At 43.3% G+C, this 23,484-nt stretch overlaps 1 protein-coding gene across 4 annotated transcripts in view; it reads left to right on the top strand.

Moving 5' to 3' along the window:
• LOC139556155 (collagen alpha-1(XII) chain-like) overlaps nt 1-23,484 on the top strand; it is a 99,002-nt gene that overhangs the window by 43,721 nt on the left and 31,797 nt on the right. For 2 of the 4 annotated variants that reach the window (XM_071369731.1, XM_071369727.1), the window contains 27 exons: nt 574-706; nt 3,227-3,363; nt 6,778-6,907; nt 7,615-7,754; nt 8,299-8,431; nt 8,577-8,597; nt 9,194-9,333; nt 13,608-13,737; nt 13,931-14,070; nt 14,289-14,418; nt 14,863-15,002; nt 15,199-15,322; nt 15,622-15,764; nt 15,891-16,020; nt 16,360-16,502; nt 16,613-16,742; nt 16,907-17,046; nt 17,841-17,970; nt 18,360-18,499; nt 18,984-19,113; nt 19,482-19,621; nt 19,741-19,870; nt 20,125-20,264; nt 20,435-20,564; nt 20,687-20,826; nt 21,021-21,150; nt 22,545-22,687. In XM_071369731.1, coding sequence (XP_071225832.1) covers nt 574-706; nt 3,227-3,363; nt 6,778-6,907; nt 7,615-7,754; nt 8,299-8,431; nt 8,577-8,597; nt 9,194-9,333; nt 13,608-13,737; nt 13,931-14,070; nt 14,289-14,418; nt 14,863-15,002; nt 15,199-15,322; nt 15,622-15,764; nt 15,891-16,020; nt 16,360-16,502; nt 16,613-16,742; nt 16,907-17,046; nt 17,841-17,970; nt 18,360-18,499; nt 18,984-19,113; nt 19,482-19,621; nt 19,741-19,870; nt 20,125-20,264; nt 20,435-20,564; nt 20,687-20,826; nt 21,021-21,150; nt 22,545-22,687 — 3,537 coding nt within the window. The remainder of the gene's footprint in view (nt 1-573; nt 707-3,226; nt 3,364-6,777; nt 6,908-7,614; nt 7,755-8,298; nt 8,432-8,576; nt 8,598-9,193; nt 9,334-13,607; nt 13,738-13,930; nt 14,071-14,288; nt 14,419-14,862; nt 15,003-15,198; nt 15,323-15,621; nt 15,765-15,890; nt 16,021-16,359; nt 16,503-16,612; nt 16,743-16,906; nt 17,047-17,840; nt 17,971-18,359; nt 18,500-18,983; nt 19,114-19,481; nt 19,622-19,740; nt 19,871-20,124; nt 20,265-20,434; nt 20,565-20,686; nt 20,827-21,020; nt 21,151-22,544; nt 22,688-23,484) is intronic. The other 2 variants (XM_071369729.1, XM_071369730.1) reach the window with 2 other exon arrangements.

The following is a 23,484-nucleotide window of genomic DNA, read 5'->3' as shown; positions in this document are numbered from 1 at the left end:
CCACCAGGCCCCAACCTTGGCCCAGTGTTGTCCGGTTTTGGCCGGGGTAGGCCGTCATTGTAAATAAGGATTTGTTCTTAACTGACTTGCCTAGTTAAATAAAGGTAAAAAAAAAACTTAAACCAGACCCAGTTAGTTTAGACTTGTTGCATAACTCCTCCTGCTGGAAAAGAGAATCCTGGCCTTCCAACCATTCTCCTTCATTTTTATTGCTTGCATTGGAACCCTAAACACATATTCACACAAATAAATCAGATTTCACTTTCAATTTGCTGATATGTGGTCCTTTCTTTTGGATATCCCTCTGAAACATAGAAGCGAGAGTACGTGTGCGAGAAGATGTCAGCTTTGTTTTGGGTTTCCTAAACGTGTGCAGTATTAGGAACATTTCATTTTGACCTGCTGTAATTACAATATTATCCCATGACGAATTTGAAACTCCTTGGCAGACAGCAGCACAGAGGGGGGACTTGAGGTCACCGTCTATCTTCTGGTCTACCTCCTGTTGAATATACTTGGATTTTGAGCTTGGGGTTTCCTGCATAACGACCATGCCCTTTTCTCTCTCTTTAGATGATTGTCGATGGGACGGTCACCACTGTGGTCCTGACCAAGCTGACACCTCTGACCGAGTACATGGTCAACGTTTTCTCCGTGACTGGAGAGGAGACCAGCGCAGAGCCGCTGAAGGGCACTGAAACCACCTGTAAGTGTTGCAGCTGTTCTGCTCCCTCGCCTCCTCTCCTCTCCTTTCTGTTTGTCTTCCTCTTCGTCGGTTTCCTCACACAACCTCATCCCAATTACCCAGAGTAAACCTTGAAGTCACCTCCTATAAAGGTGTCCAGGTTCAGCCAATCCAATATCCTTATTTGGATGTCGAATTATGTAAGAAGAGCTACAGTGATAGACAGGAAGTGTATTGAGATGAGTTTCACAAAGACGCTGTTCGGTTGCCCTCAGGGGGACAGAGATGGTTAAAAGGAAACTTTCATGTGGGGATAGCAGCTCTTATGACTTCCACTCTTGTGGGAGCGCATTTGTTTCATTACGGTACACAATGCTGAAATAAACAACATCCCCTGCCAACCCATGCTCATTAAGCTGTTTTAATTGGGTTAGACATGGATGGAACTTGTTTATATTGCTCTTGTAGGCCTATTAAGCAAAGTCATTTACACAACCAGGGGTATATTGGGTCTGATTGGTGGCAGTAAAGTGTTAAACAACAACAAGTTCCCATAGGGTTTCCCATTGGAAAATGCAGAAGTATAGGTTTCTTATGGGGAGAATAACCATAATCCTCTCCTTCTTGGCTTCATTAAGAGTGTCTTAAGAAAACTGACATAATTCCACATGATGGATAAGTACACAGGGCTTAGATTTTTATGGTGGACGTTATAAGATATTTCTCACTGTCATAAAGCATTGTTATTGTTTTGTAGGCCGCCACTTAGACACCACAACAGTAGTGTTAGATCACTTGTGGTTTCCTTTATTTGGCATTTTAAACTAGGTGAGTAGGATCGTCATGCTTCTGTCATAAACACAGAGGCTGGATGTGTTGAGGATGTCTCTACACTAGTAGTTAGGTGGTAACTGTGGTTGAGGATGTCTCTACGCTAGTAGTTAGGTGGTAACTGTGGTTGAGGATGTCTCTACACTAGTAGTTAGGTGGTAACTGTGGTTGAGGATGTCTCTACGCTAGTAGTTAGGTGGTAACTGTGGTTGAGGATGTCTCTACACTAGTAGTTAGGTGGTAACTGTGGTTGAGGATGTCTCTACACTAGTAGTTAGGTGGTAACTGTGGTTTAAGATGTCTCTACACTAGTAGTTAGTTGGTAACTGTGGTTGAGGATGTCTCTACGCTAGTAGTTAGGTAGTAACTGTGGTTGAGGATGTCTCTACGCTAGTAGTTAGGTGGTAACTGTGGTTGAGGATGTCTCTACGCTAGTAGTTAGGTGGTAACTGTGGTTGAGGATGTCTCTACACTAGTAGTTAGGTGGTAACTGTGGTTGAGGATGTCTCTACACTAGTAGTTAGGTGGTAACTGTGGTTTAAGATGTCTCTACACTAGTAGTTAGGTAGTAACTGTGGTTGAGGATGTCTCTACGCTAGTAGTTAGGTGGTAACTGTGGTTGAGGATGTCTCTACGCTAGTAGTTAGGTGGTAACTGTGGTTGAGGATGTCTCTACGCTAGTAGTTAGGTGGTAACTGTGGTTGAGGATGTCTCTACGCTAGTAGTTAGATGGTAACTGTGGTTGAGGATGTCTCTACACTAGTAGTTAGATGGTAACTGTGGTTGAGGATGTCTCTACGCTAGTAGTTAGGTGGTAACTGTGGTTGAGGATGTCTCTACACTAGTAGTTAGGTGGTAACCGTGGTTGAGGATGTCTCTACGCTAGTAGTTAGGTGGTAACTGTGGTTGAGGATGTCTCTACGCTAGTAGTTAGGTGGTAACTGTGGTTGAGGATGTCTCTACGCTAGTAGTTAGGTGGTAACTGTGGTTGAGGATGTCTCTACGCTAGTAGTTAGGTGGTAACTGTGGTTGAGGATGTCTCTACGCTAGTAGTTAGGTGGCAACTGTGGTTGAGGATGTCTCTACACTAGTAGTTAGGTGGTAACTGTGGTTGAGGATGTCTCTACGCTAGTAGTTAGGTGGTAACTGTGGTTGAGGATGTCTCTACGCTAGTAGTTAGGTGGTAACTGTGGTTGAGGATGTCTCTACACTAGTAGTTAGGTGGTAACTGTGGTTGAGGATGTCTCTACGCTAGTAGTTAGGTGGTAACTGTGGTTGAGGATGTCTCTACGCTAGTAGTTAGGTGGTAACTGTGGTTGAGGATGTCTCTTTACTAGTAGTTAGGTGGTAACTGTGGTTGAGGATGTCTCTTTACTAGTAGTTAGGTGGTAACTGTGGTTGAGGATGTCTCTACACTAGTAGTTAGGTGGTAACTGTGGTTGAGGATGTCTCTACGCTAGTAGTTAGGTGGTAACTGTGTGGTTGAGGATGTCTCTACACTCCACCTCTCTTTCTGTCTCTGTCTCTCGCTCTCTCTCTCTTTCTTTATCTCACTCTCTGTCATTCTCTCTCTCTTTCTCTCCCTCTCTAAAAGAGTTTCCCCTCACAATACCAATGGTTCTAAGACTCACTCACTTTCATTCCCCTGGCCCCCTCTCACACTCTCCTTTCTCCCTCTCTTTCCCTTTCTCTGTCATTCTTCTTCCCCAGTACCCTTGCCACTATCGGGTAAGCTGCGGATCACTGCTGTCACCCATAGCACCATGAAGCTCAGATGGGACGCCTCCCCGGGGAAAGTCCTCAAGTACATCATCACCTACAAGCCAGATGACGGAGAGCTCAAAGAGGTGACACTATCTAACACCAAACATTTACACACTGACGTCATTGGGAAAGTGTTAGTGAAGAACTCTATGTTACTTCTGAATACGTCCCAAATGGCACCGTTCCCTCCAGAGTGCACTACTTTTGACCAGAGCCATAAGGGTTATAATGTAGATTTCCGCCTAAATAGACATACCCAAAAGTAATTATTTATCATGAGAGGGCCATAAACAATACCTAGTAATGCTTACACTGCCAGAAATATTCAAATCTCACCTTTCTAGTAAAAATAGTTATACATTTTTGAGGTTTAGTCACTTTTGAGGATACAAGCTCAAGTGCACAGTACAAATATGATAAAAATATATATTTCCATTTCAACAAAAGTGGGGATTAGGGTTTGAAATGATTGAAATGCTTTATAAATATAGTAACAATCAAATTATAAATGACGTATCTAATATTTAACCTTTTTTAAATAATAAATAAATATGATCATACTTAGTGAGTGTACAAAATTGCCACCATTTTATGGTGACTGAGCATTTTCTGCCCAGCATCCTCTGAGCGATGCGCAGACACCATTCAAATCCCTGCAGACTCATTACAACTTCAGCTTTAAGCACGTGGTGCTGTGACCAAGAAAAAGTGGTCTTGTTTAAATTCTATGAAATGATTCATAATTTTTTCATGTTGAGAGCACTAAATCCATCTGAGAACATCAAAGTGAGATACTCACTTTCATATGTTTCATATGCCATATTGTAAGTGAAGCTGCAAGCTTCATCACCAGGAGAGTTCGATCTTTTGTCTGGATAGGCCAGAAAATGTGACGTGTCGCTGCCTATGCTCACATACTGCATATCAGATGAGAGCGGAGAACAGCATGCGAAGCGGGACAACCAGCGCTGTCACAAAGTGCACAACAATTGATGTTGCGCCGTTCACTGAGCGCCCTGTACACAAAAATGTTGGTTGGAAACGGTCCAGAACCGCTCAAATCCCCTAAATAGGGGAAAGAGTTTATTAAGGGAAAGTCACAAGTCATTGATGTCACAGGGTGTTATATTAGCTGCACATTCAGTAGACTGCGATCTTGACTCCATGGGCAGGCTTGGCCAGGACAACATGCTGAAAGAAGCATACTGGCACCCCAGCACCCCAGTACCTCAGCACCCCAGCACCCCAGTACCTCAGCAACCCAGTACCCCAGCACCCCAGCACTCCATTACCTCAGCACCCCAGCACCCCATTACCCCAGCACCCCAGTACCTCAGCACCCCAGTACCTCAGCACCCCAGTACCTCAGCACCCCAGTACCTTAGCAACCCAGCACTCCATTACCCCAGCACCCCAGTACCCCAGTACCTCAGCACCCCAGTACCTCAGCACCCCAGTACCTCAGCACCCCAGTACCTCAGCAACCCAGCACTCCATTACCTCAGCACCCCAGCACCCCATTACCCCAGCACCCCAGTACCTCAGCACCCCAGTACCTCAGCACCCCATTATCCCAGCACCCCAGTACCTCAGCAACCCAGCACCCCAGTACCTCAGCAACCCAGTACCCCAGCACCTCAGCACTCCAGTACCTCAGCACCCCAGTACCTCAGCACCCCAGTACCTCAGCAACCCAGCACTCCATTACCTCAGCACCCCAGCACCCCATTACCCCAGCACCCCAGTACCTCAGCACCCCAGTACCTCAGCACCCCAGTACCTCAGCACCCCAGTACCTCAGCACCCCAGTACCTCAGCAACCCAGCACTCCATTACCTCAGCACCCCAGCACCCCAGTACCTCAGCACCCCAGTACCTCAGCACCCCAGTACCTCAGCAACCCAGCACCCCATTACCTCAGCACCCCAGCACCCCAGTACCTCAGCACCCCAGTACCTCAGCACCCCAGTACCTCAGCAACCCAGCACCCCATTACCTCAGCACCCCAGCACCCCAGTACCTCAGCACCCCAGTATCCCAGTATCCCAGTACCCCAGTACCTCAGCACCCCAGTACCCCAGCACCTCAGCACCCCAGCACCACAGTACATCAGCACCCCAGCACCCCAGTACTTCAGCACCCCAGCATCCCAGCATCTCAGCACCTCAGCACCTCAGCACCCCTGCACCACAGCACCCCAGCATCCCAGTACCCCAGCACCTCAGCACCTCAGCACCTCAGCACCACAGCACCCCAGTACTTCAGCACCTCAGCATCCCAGTACCCCAGCACCTCAGCACCACAGCACCCCAGTACCCCAGCACCCCAGCACCCCAGCACCCAGCCACAGACTCAGAGATGCAGTATATCACTGGGCATCCCTCGTCATTATTTCTCACTTGGATTTAAGAGACCTTCAAGCTATGATGAAAGCTCATGTGAAGTTGAACGAAAGTGTCTCCTTGGACACCCCAACAAGAACATTCAGAAATGACTGATGGAAGAGCTAAGGGTCTCTACTGGATACATCTCTACCACAGGAGTACTGGATACATCTCCACCACAGGAGTACTGGATACATCTCCACCACAGGAGTACTGGATACATCTCTACCCCAGGAGAACTGGATACATCTCTACCCCAGGAGTACTGGATACATCTCTACCCCAGGAGTACTGGATACATCTCTACCTCAGGAGTACTGGATACATCTCTACCTCAGGAATACTGGATACATCTCTACCCCAGGAGTACTGGATACATCTCCACCACAGGAGTACGGTGGCACCTTAATTGGGGAGGATGGGCTCATGTTATTGGCTGGAGCGGAATTAGTGGAATGATATCAAATACATCAAACACATGGTTTCCATGTGTTTGATGCCATTCTATTCACTCCGTTCCAGACATTATTATGAGCCGTACTCCCCTCAGCAGCCTCCACTGATCCCTACCCAGATCCTCTCATGGAGCATCTGCAGACTGCTGTCTCCAAAGGAGCCTCTCTCTGTGGACTTATGTTCTAAGGTCGATTCCTCTGCGTTGCTATGGATACCTTTTCTTGATTTTATTTTTTAAGTTCGAAGTGGAAACTGAGGTAAGACATTTCTCAGCATTTCTGCTGGAAGCTTTTTGACTTCAAGAGTTTTTCCTACCATCAAATATCCTCTGGAATTACAAATATAGCCTCAATACTTTTTTTAAGGACACGGTATATTATTCATATGGCTTTTCTCAAAGGCTCTGATGACATTTAGAAATAAAAAGGAAACATGGAAGGGGAGTTCACTTTGAGAAAACAACTCCCAACGTTTTATTGGTTAACATCAATGTTCAAAATACTACAGTTGTTAAGATTTAGCTATAAATTCTATAGTAATACCACAAATCATAGTTTATGTTAGTAGTGCTAGTTCATGCTAGTTCTTCAGCAAAAATAATATTGTTAATTGTTTGTTGTTCCTAAAATCATTATCCTTATATCTCTTTTCTGCCAGGTTGAAGTCAATGGCGATATAACATCTCTGCCTCTTGCCAACCTCATCTCTCAATCTGAGTATGATGTTGCTGTCACCCCAGTTTACGATGCAGGTGTTGGAAACCCAATGCTTGGACAAGCCATTACAGGTAAACAACCGTTTGTGTGATTTATCATTTGGCTGTTGAACTGTAGACTAGATATATGAGTGTATCTTGATGGTGACGGTTGAGTCTGCATTCCTTCCTTGGATTTTGCCTGTTCCTCAGTCATTCGTCTTTCTAGATGAAGCCCAAACATCAAGTCACTGTTCCCAGAGACTGTATGTATGTATGTATGTGTGTGTGTGTGTGTGTGTGTGTGTATGTGTGTATGTGTGTATGTGTGCGTGCGTGCGTGCGTGTGTGTGTGAGAGAGTCTAGTTAATTATATATGGGCCTACAAAACTTTGTGTGTTTGTGTGCGAGTCTGCTATCGCTCACTGCATGGGGCCTTGTTCATCATTAATCCCAGATGATTTGAAGAAATTTTGTTTTCCATACACACAGACACACACACACACACACACACACACACACACACACACACACACACACACACACACACACACACACACACACACACACACACACACACACACACACACACACACACACACACACACACACACACACACACACACTCACTCAAAACCTGTTTGTTGGCCATTTATCTATAAAATGGACTCACAGCTAAAATGTTCCTCACATGGTTCGCAGCCCCTCTGACGAACGAAATGGCCTTGCCTCATCTCTCAGGACTTCCTCATAATAATCATAATACTCTCCCTCTCTCACATCTCCGTCCATGTGTACAGATGTTGTTCCTGCCCCGCAGAACCTGAAGTTGTCCGAGGTGACCCAGACCTCGTTCAGGGCCACATGGGAACACGGGGCCCCTGACGTGGCCCTCTATCGAATCGGCTGGACCAAGAAGGGAGAGAACAACTTCCAATATGTATGTTGATCTACTCCAGCCGATAGTGAATGGTGATTCTGGTCTATTTACTGCTATGGAGTGGACTGGGACTGTTTATGCTCTCTCTCTCTCCCCCTCTCTCCCTGTCTCTATCTCTCCCTCTCTTGTCCTCTCTCTCCCCCTCTTGCCCTCTCTCTCTGTCTCCCTCTCTCTATCTCTCCCTCGCTCGCCCTCTCTCTATCTCGCCCCGTCTCTCCCTCTCTCTCTGTCTCTATCTCTCCCTCTCTCACCCTCCCTCTCCCCCTCTCTCCCTCTCTCTCTGTCTCTCTCTCCCTCTCTCGCCCTCTCTCTCCCCCTCTCTATCTCTCCTTCTGTCTCTGTTTATTTGTCTCTATCTCTCCCTCTCTCTCTGTCTCTCTATCTCTCTCTCTGTCTCTCAATCTCTCCCCCTCTCTTTGTCTCCCTCTCTCTATCTCTCCCTCTCTCTTCGTCTCCCTCTTTCTCCGTCTCGTTCTGCCCACCACTCTCTCTCTCGCTGTCCCCCTCTACCTGTTCCCCCTCTCTCTCCCCCTCCCCTCTCCAGTCTATCCTGAACAGTGATGAAACGTCCCATAATCTGGAGAACCTGGACCCGGACACCCTGTATGACGTCACCGTCACGGCCATCTACCCAGACGAGTCAGAGAGTGAGGACCTGATTGGCAGCCAGCGCACATGTAGGTTCACCCTTCTGTTCTTCTCCTCTCTCATTCTCCTATCAGTTACATTAATGCTTTACATTTAGACCACAGATGTGGTCCACAGCGTATTGAAATAACCTTGTTCTTTCCCTGTTGTTCTCATGACGTTCTCTTTTTCCAGTGTTAAAGATGACTACAGCTGGTATGTTATTTGAAACGGAGAAGGACATTATCATTGTAATGTTCATGATTATGATTACAATGGTAATGCGAATGATAATTAAAGTGTTGTTGATGGAAAACACACTTTTATAAAATACATCTGCATGTGCATTGCTGTGCCTTGAAAGAGCTGCAAATACAAAAGTGTGACTACTGACCCGGCAGCGGCCGGACGTTCCACAACAGACACCTAATTGTCAACCATTTGTCATAATATCATTAAATTAATGTCGTTTTTCATGTCATAACATTGTCATTCCTCGTGTCGTTAATGTCAATCCTCATCATGTCACAATGTCATTCCTCACCAATGTCCCCATCATTGGAAATGCATGTGTCATATAGTATAGTAACCTTACTGGCTGCTTCACTCTCCATCATGTCGTTTACGTGTACTTCATCACCAAATCATGTGTTCTCATCACCTCACCCCCTATCCTCATCATCATTGTTTCATCCAGCTTCCTGACCACCATGTGATTGTGGATTGGTAAAGGCTGCCTAATGTTCCCTGCAGCTATTGTATATAAACCACCACTGTCTTGGGTCAGTGTATTGATTGTAATGTGTTCCTAGCTCCCACTGGACCTCCGCAGAACTTGCAGGTGTTCAACGCGACCACGGTCACTCTGACAGTGAAGTGGGACCACGCCCCAGGCCCCGTCCAGAACTACAAGATCTCTTTCCAACCTGTGGCTGCAGGCAAAGCTCTCTCGGTAAGTACGACACACACCCTCCAGCAGTTTCTTGAAAACATTTGAAGTAATCTGTTAACAATTCCCAGACTGTTTTGCAATGACTATGAGTGTATTGTGAGTAACTGATAAGTAGTGTCTACCCAGAACTAACTTCTAAATCCTATGCCCTCTGGGTATGACATCTCTCAGTTCACTTACCTATAATATAGAGAAAGTTGTTCTTGCTCTCTAGTCTGTAACTGAGTGGTTACGTTAGTTGTTATCAGTGTGATGCGTCAGTATCTGTGTGAGGTTTTCTCCAACGTGACGGAGCTAGTTTAACCCCAATGATGAAACCATAAGTACTTCCCAGTGCAGTAAAAAACGTGATTTTCCTGTGTTTTTTTATATAATGGCCTTTTAGTGTAAGAGCAGTTTGAAAAGTCTGCATGATATGCCAGCCTGTTGTGGTGGGATGGAGTTTTGGCCTGCCTGGTGAAATCACCAGGTGGTAAAAGTCTCTGCCAATAACAGCTAGTTTTCAGTTTTCCCCTCCCCACTCAGACCACTCCCAGACAATCCTAGCAAAATTCTAGCTTGAGAAATTGCTTTTTGCTAAGAAGATATATATATATATTTTTTTTTACCATTTTAATTGAAAACAATCACAGTAAGGTACTTAATTGTTACCCAGAAATGATTTGATATTGAGATAAAAATGTCTGCATTGAACCGTTAAAGTCAAATGGCTAATTCCGTTCTCATAAAAGTACTTAAGCATTTCTAAATTGGTTTATTGTAATATGAAATCCCTGTCCTCTTGGGATCCACAATTGGTGTCCTCCTCGCTATTTTCTCTTCGTCCACATTGTTAGTTTGACGTTAGAATTATGGTCCTCCTATCCAGTCTGTTTGTGTACTTAAAGGAGGTCTGTATATAGCAGCCAATCCCACATTCCTAACTGATAACTTAATTGTGACCTGCTACGGAAAATGTTAGGAAATACCTTTTTTTTTTCTTTTTTTTTTCGGTTGACGATGTGCTTATATGAAAAGAATTTGGTTAGTTTAAAATGTTTTAAGTGTCTGAGAAGTTATGACAGGGTACCCCAAACATTGTATCAGTTCTCTAAACTGTGATTTCAACATGACACCATGGGACAGAGCTGTTACATGTCTATCTAATCCCATCATAGCACATCATTGGAATTATATTATAGTATCACTGTCCACTTAAAACAGTATGGAGACATACTGCTGTTGTGATGTTGTGGTCTGCAGACTTGTTGATTTAACATAAGCCATATAAGCCAGGCATGACATTCACACTTGGGACCCTCAAGTGCCTGTCTCCAGTGGTTTAAAGTACTTAAGTAAAAATATTTTAAAGTACTACTTAAGGAATTTTTTGGGGTGTCTGTACTTTACTTTACAATTTATATTTTTGAAAAGTTGTACTTTTACTTCACTGCATTCCTAAAGAAAATAATGTACTTTTTACTCCATACATTTTCCCTGACACCCAAAAGTACTCGTTACATTTTTTATGCTTAGCAGGACAGGAAAATTGTCTAATTCACACACTTATCAAGTGAACATCCCTGGTCATCCCTACTACAGTACCTCTGATCTGGCGGACTCACTAAACACAAATGCTTTGTTTGTAAATTATGTCTGAGTGTTGGAGTGTGCCTCTGGCTATCCATAAATAATAAAAAACAAGAAAATGCTGCCGCCTGGTTTGCTTAATATAAGGAATTTTAAATTATTTATAGTTTTACTTTTACTTTTGATACTTAAGTATATTTTTTGCGATTACATTTACTTTTAATAATTAATTATATTTAAACACCAAATTCTTTTAGACTTGTACTCAAGTAGGATTTTACTGTGTTACTTTCACTTTTATCTGAGCCATTTCTCTGAAGGTATCTTTACTTTTACTCAAGTATGACAATTGGGTACTTTTTCCACCACTGCCTGTCTCTTATATAATGGTTTAGTGATGTCGAAATACAAAAAGTGGATGTGTAGTCTAGGTGATCTGCTAAATTAATATGTCAGACAAGCGAATACAATGGAAAATGTATTGTATGTTGTCCATTCCGTGGCTATAACGTTTCATGCCATTGGTAGATGTTGCTTACTGTACAGTAATTTGACCAGTATTGTCGCGGCAGAATAATCTTGCAGCGACAGGATTTTACCGTTTAGTCCATAATGTTGCTTGTACGGTGGTTAGGCTATTAGCTAGAAAAATGTGGTTAAATGAAAAGTGCAATACTGTTAATATAACCTTGTGTTAGTGCGAGTTTTCTGTGAATTTATGGAAATCACAAAGCTCATCTGCATTTCCTGCGGTGCAGGAAAATTCTCAGCATCAAAAAAGTGCTCAAATGAAGATCCTACATCTGTAGTTTCCATTAAATGACAGGATACATTTAAAATATTGTCTGGTAGTATTACGAAATTGTTCTTCCATGATGTCTAGTGTCCCTCAAGACCAATGAATCTTCACTTTATACACTACTAGTTTATGAACACAGTAGTGAAAGGAAGGCAATTGTTCTTTCTTATAAGGTGTTTGAATGAGCAACTCTGTTCACACAAATGGGTAAATAATTCATCCTTGGGGAACCCCGCTTTTGTTTCTGCTACACTGAAATGAGGGGAAAGGCATTGGCTGATGAGAGAGTTAGAGAGTTCCCTGGGCTCGGGGAGAAACCGTGTTCGTACTCCACACTCTCGTAAAAGTCCAAATTGATGTAAGAGCTTTGGAGTTTACATTGGTCATGTTTGGATGGCTTCCCTGTGACAGTGTAGAAGACCTCTGCTTGGCCCCAACCACCCCAATTGGGTAATATTTGGTTGATATGTTAATCAATGAGATTACAACCTATTTTCACCTACTCAAAAAGACAGTCAATAGTTTGTTGAATACTCAATGTTTTATCACTATGCTTTCAACCATCTAAAGCATAACCAAATTCCAATGGGAATACAATGTTAGATTTTTTACATTTTATTAGGACCGTTAAAGTTAACATGTTAATAATGTGTTAATGCGTTGCATTTTTAATGGAGTTAATTGTTTAGATGCCATTGATGACATTGAGGATTTTTTCACCACACAGAAAAGCTCAACATAGTAGCGCGATCTGTCTCTATTGTGGTGCTTAAACATCCACTCTGTGCGCAGCTTTGAGCAACAATTTTGAAGGAAAACTCAATTAGTAGGACTCCATCAAATCAAACTTTAAATGCACTTTAAATAGAGTTTGACTTAATTTAGTAATTCTTTAATAATTTAGATTATTTTCTCTTAGATGGAGACATGAATCCAACATGTTTTTTAAAACTAAATTTACCAAAGATTAAAACCCTAGTCCTGTATGTACAGTATTGTCTATTTTTAGTTGAATCCATGGTTGAATTTATACAATAGCTGTTGATGACTGTCCAAATGCTATATACTGTAGGCCTAAGTAACATCATGGATGATATATGAGTGATAAAGTATGGTTACATTTAATTTGCTCTGTTAGATCTACCCTTTGGAAAACTCTGATAGCAACAGTGAATCCATTAAGTTGAGATTTCTCAATGATCATTCTCAAGATGGCACATTGGAAACGGTCTGTGACAAATAGCTAAGCAGGGCTGGGCTGGGCTTGGTTAAAACCCTGGATGGGAGACCAAAGTGTAGCTGTAGATGGATACATTTTCCAGTAGGAGGTGCTGCTCAGCCTATAGTTTTGTTCTTATACGTTGAAGATCTGACGTTGTTTCAAAGTGACAAATTCAACATATTTTATACAAGGTTTGTCAATGGTGAAAATTGGTTACCATGATGGCATAATCCTGTGGTTGAAATTTCACCCTCAAAACAACAGTTTGATTACTTTTTTCAAATGCAATGTATTTTCCATGTAGATTCCACAATACAATACAATGATTTCACCAGTTTGTGCCCAGTGGTGAGCTAATGAACTTCAGGGCTTTTTGTCTCTGAGCCGAGGAAAGGGAAACGGGGATACCTAGTCAGTTGTACAACTGAATGCATTCAACTGAAATGTGTCTTCCGCATTTAACCCAACCCCTCTGAATCAGAGAGGTGCGGAGGGCTGCCTTATTCGACATCCACGTCTTCGGCAAGAGGACAGCCCTAACCATTAAAAGAGTTTAGCTTGTCATCCATCTGTCACCCTGTTCTAATAAATGACTGTTTTGACATTGATGTGAGATGTTCTCACTTCACTTCTCCTCCCAGAGACAAAGAAAAGCCTCTGACTTTGTTGTTGTCCCCCAAACAGACCCAGGTGGGAGGAAAGAAGAACAGTGTAATCCTCCAGAAGCTGACGCCTGACACTCCCTACTCTGTCACCGTGGCAGCTATCTACCCCAGCGGAGAGGCCAAAGACATCTCAGGCCAAGGAAAGACCCGTAAGTGGACCTGGAACCACCAGACCTGTAAAAGGCCAGAAACCACCTACAACATTCTCCTAATAGATGTATCGTTTTAGAGTACAACCAATGAAGCAGATAACTCTTTTGTGAAGTATTTTGATTTCAGTTCACTCAATATAAAGTGAAATGTTTAAAACACCATATTAAAGCACTTTATGGTTTAATCCAGAGTCTCTTGGTGGAGTGAAGAACCTGCAGGTGACCAACCCCACCATGACCACCCTGAACGTGAAATGGCAGGCGGCCGACGGAAAAGTGAAAGAATACAAAGTCATCTATGTACCTGCTGCCGGTGGAGCTGAGAGCATGGTAGGACTGGCAGGAAGTCTCTCAGCTTGCTGTTGGCTGACTGTGTAAAAAAATATTCCAAGTTCACATCTCAAAATTAAATGAGAAATAGCATATTCATGTATTGTTTGAAGTTGTTTGTTTTATGAATCACAAATATGACAAACAACTATCTTCAGTCAAACAGAGTTGGTAGTAGGCAGATGTTTATATGTGTGATGTCTTTGTGTAATGTAAAGGAGACTGTAGCTGCCACTACCACCACCACTGTTCTGAAAGGCCTCCTTCCAGACACCCTCTACACTGTCTCACTGGTGCCGGTCTACGAAGTGGGAGATGGACAGAAACAGTCTGAAAACGGAAAGACAAGTAAGACTGTCTGACATCTCAGTCTAAAGATCTTTAAAGATATTCTAAAGATCACTTAAACAGTGATCTTTTCAGGGACTGAGTAATGGCCTTCTTAGAAGCTGATTTATGGAGTAAATCCATAAATCCATAAATAACCACCAATACAGAGGATACCTCTCCATTGAGTCTGTATTTAAATTTCATACAGACTCCTTGCAATGCTAAGTTCAATCAGTATAAAGTTTCAGGGACTGAGTAATGGCCTTCTTAAAAGACATTAGTTACATCAATGGAGAAGATAACTCTTTACTGCTGGATTTGAACTTCATACAAACTCCATAAGGTAACAGAAGTTAACATAAGATAATATAGTAATTTATTAAGTACTTTGAGATAGTACTTTAATAAGTACTATCAATCAGTATGAAGTTATATTATTAAATCCCTGGTTGGTGTGTCCAGAGTCTCTTGGTGGAGTGAAGAACCTGCAGGTGACCAACCCCACCATGGTCACGTTGAATGTGAAATGGGAGGCGGCCGAGGGGAAAGTCAAAGAGTACAAAGTCATCTATGTACCTGCTGCCGGTGGAGCTGAGAGCATGGTAGGACTGGTAATTGACACTGTCGAAAGTGTGGTTACTTTCAAGGGTATGAGTACCTATGCACTCATAATCCTTATACACTCCTGTTTGACTGAATATAGTTGCTTGTCATATTTTGTGATTTATATAACATTAGTTATTGTTAAGTTGGGAGTGGGCAGGCGTTAATAATTGTATTGTGTATGTGTAATGTAAGGAGACTGTGGCTGGGACCAACACAGTCTTGAAGGGCCTCATACCCGACACCATCTACACCGTTTCAGTGGTGCCTGTCTACGACATGGGAGACGGCAAGAAAATGTCTGAGAACGGAAAGACAAGTAAGAAAGTCTGACATTGGGATGAGGGACGGAGAAATTGATCATTTCAGAGAATCATCAATAGTGAGGATAGCTCTTCATTAGTGGATTGTAATTCCATGCGATACTAAGTTCAATCAGTGAAAAGTGACAGCCCCATATTTAAGTCTTGTTTGGTACAGCTTTAATATAGCTGTCATAATTCAATTTGGAAAATAGCTACAGTATATGCATTCATATTGAATCAATTCGACTCAGTAACGGCTTGAGGATATTGACGCCATGTACTTGGAATGATGTTAATGTGTCTTCTACCTCAGGGCCTCTTGGTGGAGTGAAGAACCTGCAGGTGATCAACCCCACCATGACCACCCTGAACGTGCGCTGGGAGCCAGTCGAAGGGAAAGTCAAAGAGTACAAAGTCTTCTATGTACCTGCTGCCGGTGGAGCTGCTGAGGCAATGGTAGGATTCTGCTGTAGCTGACAGTGTAGAAAGTGTGGTTTCCACATTGCGTGCCATAAAGTTAATTGTGGGTGTGTTTGGAGTGGGCAGAGGTTAATATTTTGGTTGTGTTTGTGTAATCTTTAGGAAACTGTGGCTGCCACTGCCACCAGCACTGTCTTGAGAGGCCTCCTGCCAGACACCCTTTACACTGTCTCACTGGTGCCTGTCTTCGCAGAGACAGAGGGCAGGAGGCAGTCTGAGAACGGAAAGACAAGTAAGACTGGATGACATCCAATCAATCATTCCAATATGCAGTACACCTCAGATCCCAGACCAAGCATACATTCCCTAAATTTCAGCAGTACCTGCTGTATAATGTGTATTTGTATTCACTTTTTGTATTTTCCTTTTAAGATAACTTAGTCTGTACGGTATGGAAGTGTGGAAGCTCATTGCTGCCACAAACACATTTCCTTTGTCCGACCATTTAAAAAAAATGTTTGGGTAGCAATAACCTTCTGTAAACTGTGAGTTTTCAATGTAAGATGATTATCAATAAGATAATAGAGTTACATAGAACAGGTTTTCTATATTTTGTTGTTTTCCTCACCAGGACCGTTGGGTGGAGTGAAGAACCTGAAGGTGACTGAACCCACCATGACCTCTCTGAAGGTGGACTGGGACCCAGCGGACGGAGCCGTGCGTCAGTACAAGATCTTCTTCGTCCCTGTGGCTGGAGGAACACCAGAGGAAATGGTAAGTCTCTTTCATACTCATAAATAGCCTTAAGCTAATGCACTTTGATAAAGCATTTAATCTGTAATCAGTCATCTAATTCAAATCATTTTTCACCTGTTTGTAAACAGGAGCAAGTACCTGGAAGCACCACCACCATCGTTCTGAGGAACCTCAAGCCTGACACACCTTACACAATATCAGTGCTACCTATCTACCCCGTCAGAGAGGGGAAACGTCAGGCTGAGAATGGAAAGACGTGTGAGTAGCAATGTAAAATGAAGTGGTAGCGTATGCAATCTTGAAAAGTGATTTGGGATCATTGGAAATATAAACTGAGAAACATAAAATAATGGTTTACTTGATTTTCCCAATAATCACATAATCATAGTACCACACTTAAAGTTATTACATTTTTTCCCCAGTGCCTTTGGGTGGAGTGACCAATCTGCAGGTCACCAACCCTACCCACACCACCCTCACCGCCAGCTGGGACGCAGCCGACGGCAACGTGCAGGGCTATAAAGTCATCTACACTCCCGTCGCAGGAGGCCTTGAGATCATTGTGAGTATTCTACTGTACTGTTAACCACACTGCCTCTCCATAGGCCTATTACTCAACAGTGACACGTGATGTCACATTTGTGCCAGCCTAACACATTGGCTTCTAATCCTGTGCGAAGAAAGAATCCTGTTTCATTTCACCGCCATACTTTGTGGAGTGGGGATTTCGTCAGCCCGACATGAGAAGTTAGCGTTGAGGAGTTAACGTTAAGGACTTAGCGTTGGCGGTTAGCCTGCTGTGCTAAGCATGATGAGAGGCAGCAGCAAAGTGGTCATGCCGCCGTGACGTTGTAGCCTAGTGGCGATGGAGTTTAGGCCGGGTGGGAGCTAACACTGTGAAACAGCTCTGTGATCACAATTATAATGCAATTTACTTTTTGGTTTGGCCGCTTATGTGGAACAAAATCCTCTAAGGCACTGTTTGGTTTATCTGTGTAGAATTGGCCTGTTCCGTGTGGTGTATGCCATAGCTCTCACTCTCAATCAAACCTCACATCAAAATAAACTCCACAGAAGGGAGATGAACTGGACCAGTAGAAGCTGTAGTTCATGTAGTTTTACAGACCATAGAACAACTGTGGTACATGGGCCTTATCTTGTGGATCTGGTGTATGAAATACCATCTGCATCCAAAATGGCACCCTATTCCTTATATAGTGCACTACTTTTAACCAGCCGAGGTCAGAAGTAGTGCTCTATGTGAGGAATAGGGTGTCTTTTGGGAGGCAGCCATAGTGTTCCTGTATGTCTGTTGGAGCTTCTTTTGTTGAGACACCATCTCGCTCTACTTTGTAGGAGCAAGTCTCAGAGAGCACAACCACCACAATTCTGAAGAGCCTCTCACCTAACACACAGTACACAGTCACTGTTCTGCCAGTGTACCCCGAGGGGGATGGGCAGACCCAGGCCAAGGATGGAACAACAAGTGAGTAACGATGACTTATACCACAGCTTTGTTGAATACAATATCTTTCTGTAACTTTGTAGCAAGCACAGTCTGCATATGTAGGTGCATTTTGCATCATGATTGCAAGGTGTCCCGATATCTTTTCCAACTGTCCCGTTATCTTTCCCAACTGTCCCGATATCTTTCCCAACTGTTCCGTTATCTGGTTTTAATGTCCAATCTAAAATGCCCTTCTAGCCAATCAGAAGGGCATTCTAGAATGGACATTAAAACCAGATAATGGGACAGTTGGAAAATTGTACAGTGAAAGAGATTAATATATTAGCTCATCTGCAGACATACAATCTACATCATTGTTTTCAAATCAAAGTGATGGCTAAGCTACTCTGTTTTCTCTTGGTGCTCAGAGCCCCTGGGCTTCGTGAAGAACCTGCAGGTCATTGAACCCACCACCAGCACCCTGAAAGTGCGCTGGGATGCAGCTGAGGGGAAAGTGCGCGAGTACATCATTGTCTACATCCCAACTGCAGGCGGAGAGCAGGAAGTGGTATGTCCTGGTAGTCTCACCAACATAACACCCCTCCTAATTTTCAGAGAATGGCCTACTCTAGTGGAGGCTTGTGGAGGGTGAAATCCATTACAATGAAGCCATCCTTTGATTTAAAGTGACACAAGCCTCGACTGGTGTATTCCCATGAAGCTAGTCAACATGGCTTTCTGCTGGTGTATTCCCCTGAAGCTAGTCAACATGGCTTTCTGCTGGTGTATTCCCCTGAAGCTAGTCAACATGGCTTTCTGCTGGTGTATTCCCCTGAAGCTAGTCAACGTGGCTTTCTGCTGGTGTATTCCCCTGAAGCTAGTCAACATGGCTTTCTGCTGGTGTTTTCCCCTGAAGCTAGTCAACATGGCTTTCTGCTGGTGTTTTCCCCTGAAGCTAGTCAACGTGGCTTTCTGCTGGTGTATTCCCCTGAAGCTAGTCAACATGGCTTTCTGATTCTGACTGATATTCTATCTTCTTCTTTCTTGAACAGGACCAGGTGTCTGGAACAACGACCACCACTGTTCTGAAGGAACTCAATCCAGATACGGAATACACTGTGACAGTGGTGCCTGTCTACCATGAGATGGAGGGTCTCTCTAGGTCTCAGAATGGAAAGACAAGTGGGTTGAAATGACAGGGTGAAATTAAATGAGTTGAAATGAAGGGGTGAAATTAAATGATACGGGTGGCAGGTAGCCTAGTGGTTAGAGTAACCAAATGATTGCTTGTTCGAATACCTGAGCCGACAAGGTGAAAAATTGGTCAATGTGCCCTTGAGCAAGGCACTTATCCCTAATTAGCGCATGGGGGGCCTTACTACTATGGCTGACCCTGTAAAACAACACATTTCATTACACCTATCCGGTGTATGTGACGATAAAAACATATACATTTTCTTCTTAAAAACAAAATGTGTTTGCTACTTAGGTATTGGCAGCTCGTACAATACAGTAAGTGTGATGCTATAACATTGTATCCTCTGCCTCAGATCCTTTGGGTGGAGTGAAGAACATGAAGGTCATCGACCCCACCATCAACAGTCTGTCTGTTCGCTGGGACCCAGCTGTCGGTAACGTGCGCAACTACAAGGTCTTCTACGTGGCCCAGCCAGATGGGAGGGAGCAAATGGTATGTATCCTATTCATCTCTCCATCCCTTTTACTGTCAACCCAGTCATGTTTACATTATAATCAAGTTGTGTAATTGTCATACAGTGCTAACATTGATCTTCACTTTGCCCTGAACAGGAACAAGTCTCAGGGGGCACCACCAACCTTATCCTGCGTAACCTGGAGTCTGATACCCAATACAACGTGTCTGTTGTCCCAGTCTACCCAGACGTGGAGGGCATACTGCAGTCTGAGATGGGAAAGACAAGTGAGTGAAGCATTTCAGTACTTACTTTAGCTCATGAACCTCATACTCTAACACTATGGAAGCACTATGGAAGCATATACCTGTCAAAATGTTTCATTTTGAAATGACTGCTTTTTGACAGCTACAAGCTTCCATATCCCATATTACAGTTGTGTGATTCCATATCAGAATACATTTAACTCAGTAACGGCTTAAGAACATTAGCGTTGACATTTACTTGGAATGATGTTGATGTGTATCTTCTTCTTCCTCAGAGCCTCTGGGTGGAGTGAAGAACCTGCAGGTGACTGACCCCACAACAAACTCCCTGAGGGTACGCTGGGAGCCAGCGGAGGGGGACGTGCGCCAGTACACTGTCATCTACGCCCCGCTAGCAGGAGGACCTGAACTTAAGGTACAAAAACAACACTTTGTCTCATACGGTATAGAAGCGATATTTGAAGACTCACATAACTGATCACTTTGAACACTATAAACATGTAGGTTGAATACTTGATTAAGCTACCTCTTTATTAGGGTGGTTTTACTTAACATTTTTGCTAATCTGATGACACCTTTTCACAGACTATGGTTTCTGGGATGTCAACCAACACCGTTCTGAGGAACCTTGTGCCAGACACAGAGTACAAGGTGACATTGGTGCCTATGTACGGCGATATTGAAGGGAAGAGAAATTCTGAAAATGGAAAGACAAGTACGTCATGACTGAAAAAAACAGACAATACAGGGACAATGAGTACAGTGAAGAAGAAAAAAAAGAGTTACAAAATAGAATAAGTGATTTAATGCTAAACTTGTTGTTTTGTGTCTTGTCAGAGGCGTTGGGTGGGGTGAAGAACCTGCAGGTCACCGACCCCTCTACTAGCTCCCTCAAGGTGCGCTGGGAGCCAGCGGAGGGCAACGTGCGTCAGTACCGCCTCTTCTACGTCCCTGCCTCTGGCGGAGCCGAGGACATGGTAAGACCACCAACTATCCATGCCTTAACTTCTGATGCTGCACAGGGTATCTCTTGACCAATCAGATTTGAGTCGACTACGGCATCCATATTAGGAATTTATATACCTAAAATCTGACGACTTCCTAATATGGATGCTATAGCATCTATGGTATAAACACTGATAATGCAAGTCAAACACCTCTCTGTGAACAGGAGCAAGTGTCTGGTGGCACCACCAACACCATCCTGAGGAACCTTCTCTCAGACACGCTGTACACTGTCACCGTGGTCCCCGTCTACCCCGAGGGAGAGGGCCTGCGCCAGTCAGAGACTGGAAAGACGCGTAAGTTATCAACTGACAAAATTCCAATCATCCATTTTGTTTTCATCGGGATAAAGACGTGCTCTTTTCAGTTGGTTTGATTCAGTGGCACTTCAAATTTGGAGCCTGTTTGGTTTTTCCAAAGTTTGAACTCAGATATCAAGATACCGGTAGATAGGTCTCAGAATAATAGATACCCTCATAGGGAAACATTGTTGGTGAGGTCAACATTTAACAAAACTGAGTGGAAATAGAAAATGTTGTATTGAAATCTCTGAACCAGATAGCATTTGCACAACCCCCCTCCCCCATAACGTTTAGATGGAACAAAGGTGTAGTTTATCTCACCATAACAATAATAATAACAATAATAACAACAACAATAATACCACTAATAATAACAATAACAACAATAACAATAACACAAATAACAAGAATAATAACACGAATAATAATAATAATAACAAACATAATAACAATAATAATAATAACAATAACAATAATAATAATAATATGTTGCCCTGCCTGTGTCTGTTTTTTTTAATACCCTGCTGTGTGCATCGATGTTGTTTCTGCTCAAATGGTTTGCCATGTGCAGTCAGCAGAAATCCATCCCAGTGAAGTGAATTGGAATGCTGTGATTCCAGCGGAGCATATCAGTATTACAGAACATATGGTGCATAATGATTCCACAGGGGCTTCCAGAGACTCCGTTGGTTGTGCATGGCTAAGACGAAAATGTTCAATGGGAGTCAAGCATTCTATTTATACTCGCTAAGTCCTTGTCAGTCTTGAGACAGAGACACAGATTTATGATCGTTGACTCATATTTGATGCGCTCTGATGTCCGTACAAATGGGAAGATACTCTATGTTTGACAGACTAGTCTTCCTAAACACACCATATGCATGTGTTTCATATAGAATGAACCTCGCTGTTGGATAAACAGGTTCTATTTGGAATGTTTTTACTTATGAATAAGGTGGCTGGGTCTGAGTCTACGTACGCATCTAATCTTTAATGGGCTAACGTGCTGAATGCCAGAGGAATATGCACATCTGTTTTAGTTTTAAAGTGAAGTTAAGAGGCTTTTGCATAAACCCAAACGGTGCAACTTCTCTGTACATTCTCTTCACATAGACACTATAAAATCACTTGGTTACTAGAGACTACTTCCCTCCCCCCTTTTTTTACTGAGCTACATCCTGTTTGAAACATAGCAGTCTATTCATTCTCACATTTTCTTGTGGTATCTTCACTTAGTTAGTACTCTTCTAAGTAAGGCATTGTAAAGTAAAATCAGAGTTGTTGTTTGTAGAGTAAAATCAGAGTTGTTGTTTTGTGTTTTTGAGGTTGTATATATAATTGCCCTCCCCTCTCTTGACTTTCTCTGACCCTTCCTTTTTGACCCCCAGTTCCACGAACCCCTCCTAAGAACATCCAGATCTACAACCCCACTACCAACAGCCTGAACGTGCGCTGGGAGCCCGCCTCTGGCCAGGTGCAGCAGTACCGCATCGTCTACGCACCTCTGTCTGGAGACAGACCCGCCGAGACAGTAAGTTCTCTAGTTCCATCCCAAATAGCACCCTATTCCCTATGTAGTGCCCTACTTTTGATCAGGGCCCATAGGACTCTGGTGAAAAGCAGTGCACTATATAGGGAATAGGATGCCATTTGGGACTTACAAACGATCTCTCTCCACTGTTAACCAGAGCCTGTCATTATATTAAGAGGGGAGGCACGTTCACTCAACCGCTTACTCTCCCTGCTCAGACCAGTCAGAGGGAAAGGTAAAGTCCACTTAAGCAATAAAAGTGTAGAGTAGGGTTGCTGGGTTCTACGTTTGATGAAGATATCGAAAACCCTCACTCGAAGAGTTTGTTAGGAAGTCTGTTTAGAAGCTCCACAGATGGCATTCCCTTAGCAATGAGGTTGGTGTTCATTAGGCTAATGGGGAAATCCAGACTTTTTGGCTTTTAATTCTCTGTCTATCAGCATTGATTTTATGCACCGATGCGATACACATATCTTGGATTACAGGAGAAAGATAGAGCTAATTGGCCTACAAACAGCTTTTACTGTACCACTAGCAGTTTGGAAAATGTGCACATGCACATCTGCGATAGACGTAGATGAAAATCGTAACGTTTGATGTTTTGGCCTTGGTTGGACGATAATGAGGCTGTTTTTATTGGAATGTTCTTTGATGCAGCAGTAGGCCTTAAAAATGCCTCATGCTAAGAGACAGATTTATTTTTACCAAAGCGTTCGCTAGCTAAGCTAACCTCCTGTCTATTCTCAATCAGGCTCCATTTTGTAAGGAGGACAGCCTTATGAGTGCTTTTCACAGGA

Source organism: Salvelinus alpinus, chromosome 27 (assembly GCF_045679555.1).
Source record: "Salvelinus alpinus chromosome 27, SLU_Salpinus.1, whole genome shotgun sequence".
Taxonomy (NCBI): domain Eukaryota; kingdom Metazoa; phylum Chordata; class Actinopteri; order Salmoniformes; family Salmonidae; genus Salvelinus; species Salvelinus alpinus.
Note: the sequence above shows the minus strand (reverse complement) of the source record. Positions and strands in the feature narration are given on the sequence as shown.